Source organism: Pyrgilauda ruficollis, unplaced genomic scaffold (assembly GCF_017590135.1).
Source record: "Pyrgilauda ruficollis isolate IOZ18807 unplaced genomic scaffold, ASM1759013v1 scaffold59, whole genome shotgun sequence".
Classification (NCBI taxonomy): domain Eukaryota; kingdom Metazoa; phylum Chordata; class Aves; order Passeriformes; family Passeridae; genus Pyrgilauda; species Pyrgilauda ruficollis.
The window spans coordinates 800,441-814,123 of NW_024527599.1; the positions used below are offsets into that span (position 1 = coordinate 800,441).

The 13,683-nt window shown below is 48.7% G+C and overlaps 1 protein-coding gene across 1 annotated transcript in view; it reads left to right on the forward strand.

The window, feature by feature from the left end:
- The window catches only part of NF1 (neurofibromin 1), a 78,344-nt gene extending 67,332 nt beyond the window's left edge, over window positions 1-11,012 (forward strand). The window contains exons 53-60 of the mRNA XM_041482724.1: window positions 478-600; window positions 1,281-1,408; window positions 1,874-1,974; window positions 2,420-2,562; window positions 2,670-2,716; window positions 3,329-3,545; window positions 4,582-4,632; window positions 6,168-11,012. Of these exons, the coding sequence (XP_041338658.1) occupies window positions 478-600; window positions 1,281-1,408; window positions 1,874-1,974; window positions 2,420-2,562; window positions 2,670-2,716; window positions 3,329-3,545; window positions 4,582-4,632; window positions 6,168-6,310 (953 nt within the window). The 3' untranslated portion in view covers window positions 6,311-11,012. The remainder of the gene's footprint in view (window positions 1-477; window positions 601-1,280; window positions 1,409-1,873; window positions 1,975-2,419; window positions 2,563-2,669; window positions 2,717-3,328; window positions 3,546-4,581; window positions 4,633-6,167) is intronic.
- The last annotated feature ends 2,671 nt before the right edge of the window (window positions 11,013-13,683 follow it).

A 13,683-nucleotide genomic window follows, 5' to 3' on the forward strand; every position in this document is an offset into this window, starting at 1 on the left:
ACATGGTAGATGTGTGTAAACAATCTGATTTGTACTCATGGCTTCTCAGTGCATCATGTTTACAACAAACTCATGTATCAGAGGAACAAGCTGAGTTGCTTTGCAGAACTTGTGGAAGCCCTTTGGCATTACACAGGTGGAAGAACAGGGGCATTTCCTTCATTCCAGCCCTTTCCTGCTTCCTTTTCAGTAACCACGTCCTGGCATGTGTATTCTGTGTGGGGGCCAGGAGTCCATGGCATGCCCCCCTGACTAATTGCATGCTCCCTCCTGTGTATTGTGAAGCACTCTGGAAGCTGTGATGGAGAGCGGCATGGTGTGATCGTATTTTCTGTCCCATCCCTGAAAATGGTGGAAAGGTCCACAGATTCCTGTCAACACATGGTAGATAGGGGAGTAGCTTGGCCAGAAAATCAGAAAAAGTTAGAATATGGATTTAGGTTTAATGTTTTTAATTGCTTGATAAATTGTTTTTAGGTACAAGGAAAAGTTTTGACCATTTGATATCGGACACAAAGGCTCCTAAAAGGCAAGACATGGAATCTGGAATCACAACGCCTCCCAAAATGAGGAGAGTAGCCGAAAATGATTATGAAATGGGTGAGACACAGGACTAACATTTTAAGAACAATACTAATTGTAAACGCTTTGTATATCTATACAAAGGACTATTTCTAAATTCAGTGTTTACTTACCAAGGTTACTCCAAGGTGAGGGAGAAGCACCTTTCTTAGCAATGGCTTCTGCAGGGTGCAGCCTTCATAACTCTGGCAGCTGCACTGGAGCTGCTCAGTTTACAGGTGCAGAATCAGGGGCAGCTCTGAAGGACTGCATATAGGAGTGCAATGAAATAAATAGCATTTGGCCTTCTTAAGTTAATAAGCCCCAGCTGCAAATTCCTGCAGGAGATGGAACGTGAGCTGATGCCTGGAATGCCTCTCTTCATCTTCTCCCCCATCTGCTTCCTGTGCCCTCACCCCCAATTGCAATGCAAGACCAGGGTTCTTCTCTTGTATCTGCCTGACCCTAAATTTGGTACTTACACCCCTGGGCCTGTATTTCACTGAAGAGGAAATTGGGGTTTTTGTTTGCCATCTGATAACACATCCCATGTAGTGGTCCAGTGCTGCTGCACTACAGCGCAGTCGTTGCTTTGACCTGTGTGACGAGGCCGGTGGACTCTGAGGTTTGCACATGACTGACTCCGCTGTGCAGAACCTGACTCTGTCTTGCTTTGGGTTTATTTTGCTCTGGATGAGTTGCTCTTTTTTATCTGGCAGAAACCCAGAGAATATCACCACAGCAACACCCACACCTCCGGAAAGTTTCCGTTTCCGAGTCAAACGTCCTCCTGGATGAAGAAGTTCTGACTGACCCAAAAATTCAAGCACTGCTGCTTACAGTTCTTGTAAGCTTTCTTCTGTGTGTTGTCTGCTATTTTCTGATGTCCTTGTAACTCCCAGCAAAACAAACATGTTCCTTGGTGTTTTTCCTGAGTTTATGACAAACTATTTTGTATAGCTAAAGGTTATTAATACATTCTAGTTTAAAAGAAGTGAGCATTATTGGAATCCCAGGATGATTCCATTTAAAAGTCATTAACTGCTTTAAGAGGTGCAGTCTGATAACACTTTCTTCAGCTGTACCTCTGCAGTTCCCACTCCAGCTACTATTCAGAAAGACTCAGTTGTGTAAAAAACTGATGAGATACATTTATTGGCAAAATACAAATTGTTGCCAATGGGTTCTGTTGTTTCTCAACAGAGACATAAGTCAATCTTTTCTAACACTGCTTTCTGGTAGTCAGAAATCTTAAAGCCTTTCAGCAAAGGCTGTAACCACCCAGGTGCACTAACAGCTCCTTCCCTGCCAGGCCACGCTGGTGAAGTACACCACGGACGAGTTCGACCAGCGCATCCTCTACGAGTATTTAGCAGAAGCCAGCGTTGTCTTCCCAAAGGTCTTTCCTGTTGTGTGAGTACCTGAAGTTCTGGTTACAATAACTCTGTACCTGGCTTTTCTTTAGAGGGCTCTGGTCCAGGACAAGCATGTACAAGGCACTGGCTTGTGTGGAGGTTACAGGCTGCAGTCTGTCCATGCTGGTTGATTTTAATTTGTGTCCCAGGTGTTTCTAAGCTGATTTAAAGCCTAGTGCAGGTGCTCTTGGGGTGTTTCTTTAGACACCTGCTGTAGTTTTGCTGGAAAGGAAACCCAGCTGTCAGAAGTTGAGGTGAGCAGGTGTTCACCAACTGACCTGAGCACATCATTAGAGTCCTCATGGAACAGAGTTGGGAATTGTGTTCTGAAATCACTGCTGGGGCAAAAATCCCACCTGAACTGCTGGTTGCTAAAGTCAGTTGGGAACTGCAGGTTTATTTTATTTAATGACCAAAAACTAAGCCACTTTTCCTTTCTTCAGGCATAATTTATTGGATTCCAAGATCAATACCCTTTTATCGCTGTGCCAGGATCCAAACTTGTTGAATCCAATTCATGGGATTGTGCAGAGTGTTGTCTACCATGAGGAGTCCCCACCCCAATACCAAACATCCTATCTACAGAGTAAATATTTTTCCTTTTTTTAAAAAAAAAGTGCTGTACTGGGAGCACTCTGTTCTCTGTCAGGTGAGAGCTGGGCTTTCATGGTGATGTTCCATTTGTTGTTGCAGGTTTTGGATTTAATGGGCTGTGGAGGTTTGCTGGCCCCTTCTCCAAGGTAAGAGCTCTGTGGGGTCTGGGCTGTTTGGCCTTTCTGGGCACGTTGGTGCTGCAGCAAAGATGCTCATAAGGAGCATCATTATCCTCTGAGTGAGCAGAGAGCATCAGGGGCACCTCCAGGGCTAAAACCAGCCCTGGGCCTGCAGCAGGTGCTGTGATAGATAAGTTACCAAAGTGGGATAAAAGCAGCCAAGTGTGTGAGGGCAGCTGTTCCTGCTCCCAGGGTCAGTTCATTACAGGTATCTGACAGGGTAGGGTTAATTAGATAAGAGTGATGACTCCAGGAGGCTCAGTTTTGTGTTTGGAGCACTGCCCGTGTGTCCAGCCATCCCAAAGGAGGTGGCCCAGGTGTGGGGCTGGGGCAGGAGCTCTGCAGCCCCTCTTCCTGCCCTTCCTCCCACACACTGAGACCACACTGACCTGCTCTGCAGTGTGTACTGGATTTAGATTGGTCTGGACAAGGCCACAAATCAGTTTTTACAGATACATCAAATGCTCTTGAAAATTTGCAGGTGAAACAGTGGGACTTGAGAGCGAGCTCTGGAGAAAAGCTCAAAGTGACAGGAAAGTACAAAGGAAATAACAATTTTTTTCCCCTCATCTCCCACAGCAAACCCAAATCCCAGACTATGCTGAGCTCATAGTGAAGTTCCTTGATGCCTTGATTGACACATATTTGCCTGGAATTGATGAGGAAACCAGTGAAGAATCTCTCCTGACCCCCACCTCTCCGTATCCTCCAGCGGTGCAGAGCCAGCTCAGCATCACTGCAAACCTCAACCTCTCCAACTCCATGACCTCACTTGCCACTTCCCAGCACTCCCCAGGTCAGTGCCTGTTCTGGTACCATCTGGGGTGGGGAAATGTGGGAATGTCCTGCATTAGGAGCTTCCTTGGCTCTTTGGATGTGTTTATGTGTCAAACGTTGGTGCATTGTGGAGTCAAATGAATATTAAATTGTTCCTGAGCTGTGTTACCCTGTTGATTCAGATCCTGGATTTTATCCAGAACAAAAATTATCTCCCAGGTCACTCCGTGTGAAGGAAAGAGAATTCAGGGTATCAGAACAGCAGCACCTGTATGTGGAACATGTGCCCTGCAGGGGATCCCTGGCTCACAGGCACAGGCATGGTTTGTTCAGGGTGCAGAGGAGCAGCAGGAGTGAGGCAGGGCTGTTGGAATTATTTGGGAGCAGAGGTTTCTTTGGGAACATGCCTTGCTGTCAGTGTGGAAGGACATTCTGGGCAGCATCTTCCATTTGGAACACAGCATCGGTGGCAGCTCCAGCAGGTCGTTTCCAGGGATGAGGTGATGGTGCAGGATTGGGCTCTCTGCAAGGGAAAGAAGCATTTTGCTCTGTAAATGTCCTCCTTCCTTCTGCCCCACTTTCCATTCCCTCTTCCTTTACAAGCTGAGAGGAAGGAATTAATCCAACTCGTCAAACATTCCTTCCAAGTGCTGTGCAAACAGATGGCTTTTGTCAAAGGCTGGTTTAGAGTCTCCACAAACAGAGTTGGGAACCAGGGAACTCGTTCAGGTGAATAGTGAGTCTGAAACAACACACTGCTGGCACTCTGAGCGCTGTTTGCTTGGAAATTAAATTTAAAACATGAATGTGAAGGCCACGTGTTCAGCAGCACTCAGTTAAAAGAAACATTTTCAGCCAAGTGAGTTGTTTTATTATGGCTACAAATACTGAGTTGCAGATACATGAAAAATTCATTTTTTGCATCTGGAAACAACTAGCAGGATCATTGTTTGTAAATGTTTTGTCTGTCACCATCTCTGTTCCTTTCCCTCCCCTTCCCTGTCTCATGGACATTATTCACTTACGTTTATTTCTTTCATTCTGTGTCTGTGAAGCTTCTCTGCCTTGCTCTAAGTCTGCAGTTTTCATGCAGCTGCCTCATCCAGGTACTCTCTTCTTTCATCATATTTGCACGAAATGCTGCTTGAGCTGCGTTAGGGCCGGGCTGTGGCATGAGGAGCAGTTTCTGACACGGGAATGGCTTCAGCAAGTGCTAAGCTGGTGCATTTCTTGGGGGATGCCAATAATACCTGCTGGTAGAGCAGACAAAGTCACCCACAGCCTTGAGAATAAATCTGGTAACAAGAGGGATGCTTAACACGGAAATCACTCCGCTGCACGTGTGAAGCTAAAATGAACGTTTGGTGTGAGCTCCTTGGACTGAGCAGGACTCAGCTCTGACTGCAGGGACACACAGGCAAACAGACACAGCGGGGCAGTAAATCAGGAGCTGCACACTTCTGCATTTCTGCTTTGTGTGGAGAAGTAAGAGAAAGCTGCAGAAGAGGGTTTTTTGCTCATGCCCATGGATTGTCCCGTCCTCAGCATAGTTTGGGAGTTTTGTGCTGTCACCCACACAAGGAGAGGAAGGTGCAGTCTCTGGCTGGAGCCCTCACATTGTCCCTGTGCTGAGTGTGGAGGGTGTTCTTTGTTCTCACTAATGCCAACACCAATGAATTTCTTGCACATATTTGTGGATATGTCACTTACAATAACAGAACTTTGTATTTAACCTTTGTATTGACTGTCAGACATCCTAATTTTTGCTGCTGATTGTAGATGTATCCTCTTGCATAAAACCACCGGTCCTGCTCTTCACTGCTGGTGCTGCACCTGTCCCGTGGGTGTGAGGGGTTGGTGAGCACTCACCAGACAGACTCAGTGTGGCAGCTACATGGACAGGCTGCTGCAGGGGTTAACTCACAGCACAGTCAGCATAAAGAGCAGCAATTGGTCTGCACCAAGCCCAGCTCTGGGCTCTTGGGTCTGCAGTGACAGTGCCCAGAGCTGCTGCTGAGGGCTCTAACGCCAGGCATTGGGTGGTGCTGTTGTGGGGTCTTCACTAAAGCACTTCACTTTTGAGGTTTGTTTGATGGGAGACTTTTAGCAAAGCATAACAGAGATTTGCTCTGCAGGACAAGGTCCTGCAGAGGACATGCAAAGCTTCTCAGAAGGGTCTAAGTTTGTGGGCACAAACCTGTCTGGTGCCATTCTCATCCTGAGCCCCGCAAGCCTCTTCCTGCCACTGGTGGGGCTGAACTCAGACAGCTCTCATGGAGAGTCCTGGCCTCAGTTGCTCTGTGCCTGTGTCCTGTCAAGACCCTCCTTAGGAAACTGTTTCTTTACTCATTAAGAGTCAGTTTGGTGGTTTGTTTTGCATTTTCCTCCTTCCTTCACTTAAGCAGACTTGTTTCCAGCAGGACAGCCAAGTTTTCTTGGTTTTACTCTCCCTTTGCCCTCGGCTGGCTCTCAAGCTGGAGGGCAGGAGCGAGCGGCTCTGCAGCCCTGACCTGCCACAAATCGTGTTGGATTCTTTTCAAACTCGTCCCGGCGGGGCCGGGCGTTCCGGGGGACCCGCCCCTCCGGGACCCCCGCGGCTGAGCGGGCCGGGCGGCTCAGGGCGGCTCTTGTGTCTCCGCAGGGATCGACAAGGAGAACGTGGAGCTCTCGCCCACCGCCGGCCACGCCAACAGCGGGAGGATGCGCCACGGCTCCGCCAGCCAAGTGCAGAAGCAGCGAAGCGCCGGCAGCTTCAAGCGTCACAGCATCAAAAAGATCGTGTGATTGTCGCTTTTTAATTTTATTTTTTATTTTTGGACCTGACTGACACGCGCGGCCCCTCGCGAAGGGCCCTCCACCGGGTGTGATGCTGCACTTGACCTGTACAGTTCCCATCCAGCCGCGTTGCCAGATGATCAACTCCTGCCCGAGTTAACGCCTTCATCCCCGTGCTCGTTCCAGCCGGTGCTCAGAGCCACGCGTGTGCCCCGGGCCAGGCTGGAGCTCTGTAGCGCTGCAGAGCCACGTCCTGTTCGAATCCAAAGCCATTCCCCAGCCCTGCCATGTCTGCTCTGGCCTCAGGTGTTCCTGCTAAGGGAAGTGTTGATCCTTAACCCTGTTTGCACGCCTCAAGGTAGTAGTGGCTTCCTGAGCCGGGGAAGTTTCTCTAACCCTGGTTTTAATCCAAACCTATAAGATTTTAGCTGTGTACTTTTTTTTTTTCCACACTGAGAAGAAGTTCATGATAGCTGCAGTACAAGGAGCTTAACAGAAGTGGTGGATTAGGTTAAATTTCAGGTAATTAGCAATAAAGGGGAGAGGAAAAGGAGGCTGCAGGAGTCCCTCATTCCCCAGACCAAGCTTCACACACTTGGACTGTACATGGACCAGACTGGACAAACTGGCTTTTTTCCCAAAGCTTTTTTTTTTTTTGGCTGTACTTTATCTTCCCTGAGGAAGTTGTACAGGGGAAAATCCCTGGGAACTGAGCCTCGAGCTGTCATTGTAGCACCTGCTTTAGTTCTGCCCTTCCCAACAATGTGCACCTTCAAGAGCTCCTGGCAGAATATCCAGTGGGGAATGGAGGGAAAACGGGATGGATTCATTCCTGGCTCTGGGGGATGGTGTGTGGCAAAGCTGCCCCTGTGCTGACCAACAGGGACAGAAACAGCCACGTCTGCTCAAGGTACATGAATTTAAATTAACTGACACTGTGTCCACTCCCAGGGAGGTCTGGGTGGCGCGGTCCCCTCCCGGGGTGGGTCCAGGGCTCCCGCGGGGCTTACCCAAACCTGAGGCTGCCGTCCTGTCGGGGCTGCGGGGGCAGTCGGGGCTGGCTGGCCAGGGAGGAGCCGGTGCCGGTGCCCCGCGGGCAGGGCGGGTGTCTGAGTCGGGCGAGCTGGAGTTCAGGCAGGGGCTGTGTCCCTGGGGGCTCACACAGCTCCTGCTCAGAAACAGATCCACTTCCCAGTTTCAGATCCCTCTGCTGTGGTAGGAAATAACAATCCTTCAGTGGCTTTAAAGGAAAAAAAAAGTATATCCATTAGGTAAAAGCCAGTCCTCCAGTGCAATCGTTAGTGGCTTTCAGTAAATCAAACTCCACAGCTAAATTATTAGAGAATGGTACAATTAAGGGTTCCAATTTATTGCTATAGCACATAATTCCCATGTATCCACACAGTAACAATGTAACATTTATGTAAATAAAAATACCTTTATTGTATTGATTCATAAAATAACAATTTCTTTAATTTGTTTACAGTCCTGGAAAAACTATGAACACAAACTTCACATGCAAGTAGTTTGCCAAAACAAGAGGAAAACTTAGAATTAGCAGTCATGGAATAAACAGGCTAGAAAGATAGACTGGTGTAATTAACCAAATCCCCTCACTCGGGTGGTGCAGGCGCCAGGGCAGGAACGTGGTCACTGGTGACACAGAGTGGGGTCTAAGCAGGGCCATGAGGCTGAGCTGGGCTCAGGGACAGAGCAGGGGCTCAAGCCTCGGGTTTGGGGTCCCCAGGTTGGAAACCATTGTCATCTCACAACTCAGATTGTGAGGAGCCACCCCTGGTGTCACTGGGGTTTGCACTGGGTTGTGCCCAGTCGAGCTGGTTCCAGCCCTTCCCGTTTTGCTGAGGATAAGGAATTGTAGAAGCCTGAGGATTTGTATGTAGGAGGAAAACAATCTCTTGTAAAGGTGGTGTGCTGTTTTCAGTTGTTTCTCATGTGAGCAGATCTGCAAACAGGAACAGGAATTCCAGAGGAACTGCCTGACTGATTTTGTTTGGGCAGAGAGCAAGCCCTTCACTGTTGTGCATCGCCCATGTCAGAAGTGTCCCTCCATCAGAACTGCTGTGCTCCCTGCAGCACAGAGACGTGGGAGCAGAGGGGACAGGGATGAAAGTCACCTTCCCTGTGAGAACTACTCCAGGCTCTCAGTCCCAGCTGAACAAAATGGTCTCTTCATAAAGTCAGTGAACAAAACTGAATTTCCTCTTTCCTGGAAGGATTTGGTAGGAGTTTTCCCTGTGTGAGAGGTTCAGTGAGAGGGCCTGGACTCTGGCAGAGCAGAGGTATCAGACACCTGTGTCAGGTAACGGGTGAATTGGGGTGTAAGGACTGCTGATGGCCAAGGTTTAATTTGGGATTGTGTGTGCCCTGATAGACAGGAACGTTGTCTCCTAGTACTGGTGCTTGGGAAGCTTGTGCTTGGCTCCCAGGGAACCATGGCCTTTGTGTAATGATTAAACTCCCATCAGTAATTAGTTGCTGAGTGCCTTACTGTCACTACATCGCTCTCCCACTCCCTCCAGCAGCCACTGCTGGGATTTGCCTCTTTTTCTTTCTCACATCCTTCTTCCTTTGTTCTTTTGCTGTTTGAGCACTCTCCATCCCATTCCATCCCGGGCTGCTCCATCCTTTCTCCACCTGCTGCTCTGTTCTCTGGTGACCAGCAGGTTGTTGCTGGTGACAGTGTGGGTGTGAGCCCTGGCCTGACACGCAGGAGCCCCATCCCAGGGTCCCCAGTGCCACTGCACTCCGGGCAACCCGTGGGCCACTGGCAGTGGCTGCTGCTCCAGGCTCTGCTGCAGGGCTGGAGCTGCAGCCCCAGAGTCCCTGTGCTCTGACACGAAAACTTAAAATGCAGAAAAACCCGATTGGAACACGTGGACCATGTAACGCCCTCCCGGGGAGCGCGTGTGACCCCCTGGCTCAGAGCCCGTTCCCTGCCCCGCACTGACCACAGCTCAGTACTGTAAAGACAATTAACATTCTGTTTGTGTTTGTATTTTCCCTGACTTAAAGATAACTCAGTAGTATTTGAATAGTGCATAACCTACCTGTAATGATGCCGACGTTTCTGCTTTACCGTGCATGAGGTTTCCCAGGACAGGGAACATTTCACTGAGTCTCGTGGGCTGAGCCCCCGGCGCGTGCTGGGGCTGCCTCTGACCCGGGCTGTAGGTTTTAGGGCTTTTTCTGTTTCATTCTAAGGTTAATTTTTTTCCAAAGTCACAAAGCACGTCCTATTGTTATGCAACAAACCACAGACAGTCACTCAGAGTGTTGGTCCCACCTTTTTTTTTATGCAGTATATTCACCTGTAAATAGGTTTTGTGTAAAATTTGACAGAAAAGTATATTTACTACACTGTAAATACATGTGACAATATATTGTATTATTTTGCTTTTTTTGTAAAGCAGTTAGTTGCTGTATATGTATAACATACAAATTTGATTATTCTAGTGTTAGTAACTGTTAACTACTCCTCCTCCCTCCTGCTGGTGCATTCCATGATTTAACCCAGAAGCTGTGTCGACACACTCACCCTGTGTATGATCTCACTGCTTCCATCCGGCCTCGGCTTCCCAAGGGTTTCCATGATCCCAGTCCTGGTCGTGCTGTCAAACCCAGGCTGTGAGCCTGGAGAGCCCGCTGGTCCCAGCCCGGTGGGAGCTGTGGGTCAGAATGGTGGAAACCTGGTTTCAGATAATTATTGTTCACCCCATTCTCCCCTCATGTATGTACTTCCCCCTTTTTTTTTGAAGTAAAATGTAAATTCAACCTGCTCCCAGTTGTTTGAAGGTCATTCCAGGGGCTGCAGGGTGAAGGTGGTGGACACTGATGTCCTCTCTCTGTTGGAACCAGTTTGGGTGGGTTCTTTGGGGCTGAACCAAGGAATCCAGCCCAGTTACAGAGCCCAACACCCCACTTTTTCTGGGGAAAATTAAGATTCCAGTTAAAATCGAGTGTCTGGGGTTTGTCTTCCCAGACTGGTGCTGCTCTGGGTGTGGGATCCTGCACAGATCTGAGATTGCCTGCGGTGACTGAGGAAGAAGAAAGCCCATTGTCATGAATTTCATGTCACTTCAATAAGATTATCATAACTGAATAATAAATCAGAATATTTCTTTTTAAAATGTAAATTTAATATTGTAATAAAACAGCTGCTTGGTCTTTAAAGAACAATTCAGTATAATTTGTCTATTTGAGCTTTTTTTGCCTAGAAGCTTGAGGTTTCAGCTGTCAGGCAACTTCTCTGACAAATGATTAATCACATCTATTTTTCTTTCAGGGGGACACATTACTTCCCCATTAAAAGTGTATAAGTACTTATATTCTGACTTTGTGAATCGTAAAAGGATGTAAAGACACATTAAAGTGTGACTGCATTGACTTCTTCTGAGACATCTTATTGTTCCTGCATGGTGAGCAGACAGACCTGCAGACACCTGGACAGGTGATTCCTGTTGTGCTCCTGGTGGAGTGGAAAGCAGCAGTGTGTGAACTGTTAAATTTCATTTTCTTTACTTCAGAGGAAATGCTCCTTAGTTCTGAGTTGGACCTGGAGTGGGATCCAGGCAGGAGCCAGCTCCTGAGCAGCACCTGCTCAATCACTGCTGTCAAAAACATTCCTAAAGTTCCTCTTTTGGACAGTGGAGCCTCCCTGCTACTTGAGATCACACGTACACTGTAGCCACAGGGAAGGAATGAAAGGAGAGCTTTATTTTAGTTATGTATGCAGTTGGAAAAACTGTATTTAGGGGGAAATTGCACTGTTGGAGTAGGCAATTCTGTCTAAGGAAATAGCTTCAAAATCCCTGCCCAGCTGATGCTGCTGAGATATTTTACAAAGGAAAATAATAAAGTAAAAACACAGAACTTACTTGAACTTGGAGAATGAATTCTGTTCTGGAGCTAAAAACTGCACAAGAAGGAAAAGAAAGTTGTTCATGGCTGAGCCCAGGATGGCTCAGAGCTGTCCCAGGTGAGATAGCTGTTCCCTTAGGCAGGGACTAAGTAGGACTGGATTCTGCTTGTCACTTACACCGTGACCAAATGTGGTGTCTGTCCTCCCTTAGGCCCTCCAAGGACGGGGACACAACACCCGAGCTCAGCCAGCTCTCAGTGATGGGTGAGCCACCTGTGTCCCCGAACTGAGGGGAAAGCCAGCCTCCCTCAGCTGGGTCCCTCGGAGCAGGGAACGCCTGTCCCACACCCGAGTTACAGTTTCCAGCTGTGAATCCTTTGTGCCCTGCTACAGGGGCTCTTCAGTTGGCTGCTCCTCTGGTGAACAAGCTCTCAAATGAAAATCACTCCTAGGCTTCTTGTGTGGGTGGAAAGGGTACAAAAACAACTCTCATGATGTGACTTGTTCAAATAAGTATGGGTTTGTTCTTCAAAGGAATCATGAAAAAACCTCTGACGACGGGATCTTTGGGATATTTAAATAACAGTGCTATAAATAGCCAGGAGTAACTATATGCTCAAGAAAATCCCCCTGCACTATTAAATAGTATTCTAATTTTTTTTTTTTTTTTTTTGTCATAGCACACTGTCCTTCAGACAAACTGGAAATATCTGTTCTGCTACTTCCACCCCCAGTTAGGTACTGGGAGAGCAAGGTCTGCCCAGGAGAGCTGGCTGTGCAGCAAGACAGTGCAAATGCTGAAGAGCTGCCCATCCAGCCTCCTCCTCCTCCTCGGGCTGTGAGGACACGGGGGAATGAAACCACAAGAGGTCTCAGCAGTTCTGGTCCCCGTGTGTGTCTGACACAGGCTGTGGTTGTGACCCTGACAAATCCCTGGATGTCTGACCACCAGGCACTGTAAACGCTGGGATTGCCCAACGCTAACAGCCAAGGGTGGCTGTCGGTTGGGAGTTCTCAACGGACAAACTCCTCAGATTAGGGACATCAAAAGGGCAAAGTCTCAACCCCGGTGGATTTTTCCACTTCAAGTGTGACACAATTTGGAGTTTTTAATGTGGGTATTTAGTATTAATTCCTGACTGCTCTGAACAAAAGGATAGAGGCAAATCAGGGACTTTTCACAGAAAAATACTTGGACAAATCTGATATAGGAAGGGCAATCCTGCTCATGACTGGTTTCTCCGAGTTACCCATTTACACTCTCACAAACTAACTGCCTGCTGCAGGCACGTGTCAGTAAGTGCTTCAGGCAGCCTGGCCAGCACAGCAGTGAGCTCCCCCGTGCCTGCAGGTCTGTGCAGCCTCAGCCGGAGCAGAGCGTGCTGCTCCCAGCCAGGTGAGCTCTGGGAACAGCAGCGGCTCTGCAGGATGAGCCCAGGGTACTGCAAAGGGAGGAGGCTGACTGGGGGTGACTGCCACATCGACAGGAACTCAGGCTTTCAAGCTGGAACGAGGCTTGAAGTGCTTTCCTCACTGCTGCAGCCACCACTGGAGACCCCCAGAACTGCTCTGGTTTATAACTCACTCTAGCTCGGCTGCTCCCTGTTCCTGCCCCTCCCTGGCCGACTGCTTCCCTCTGACTTTGCTGCTGAAGTTGTTCCACTGGGAAATCCTGAGCCACTTGTCCCCACCAAGACAGGTCCAGTGACACACAGAGCAGTCTCCTCAGAAGCCCTGGAGCAGCCCAGCATGCTGTGCCTTCTGACCTGCCCGGCTGCACGGGAAGGAGCAGCAGCCACCCCGGGCTCCTGCCACTGCGTGTGCTCCCACGCAGCCCCGCTGGATTATCTGGAGAGGACACATCACTCCCAAACAACTGCTCCCACGCAGACCCAGGGTGGGTGCCAAACCCCTGTGGGTGTGACAGGAACACAGAATTCCCAGCGATGCCCCACAAAGGTCAGCAGATACTATTCCCAAGACCTGGCTGCTGCTTGGGCTGCTCCTGCCACACCCTGGGGCCTTTCCCTCTCTCACCAGCCTCCTCTGGAAATTCTCAGCTGCCTTAGAAGAGCATCGATGATTTCCCAGTCTCCTCCAAGTGCCTTGTGCAGAGCTGTCCTGGAATCAGCTGTCACACAGCCCACTGAGCGTGGCAGTGCCAGCACTGACCAGCCATGCTTCTCTACTGTGTATCCCCCCAAACCTCAGAGCTTCCTTGGACAGAGAAATCAGTTACACACTGGATCTTCTGCAAGGATGCCAAAAGCCCTGGGGGGAAATGTCACAACTCTTCCACAATAACAAAAAAGTCTCTATTAATTCCAACTTGGTGCTGCTGCAGCTGAGCAGTAACTTTGCCTGAACACAGATTTGCATTTCACATTCTAGCTCAGCCTTGCAGTTCCAATCCACTGCTGCAGCTTCTGGCTAATATTTGCTCACTAATGTGTCATAACCAGCCAAATGTTTGTGTAAAACTCTGTCTAAAGCTCAGATTCAC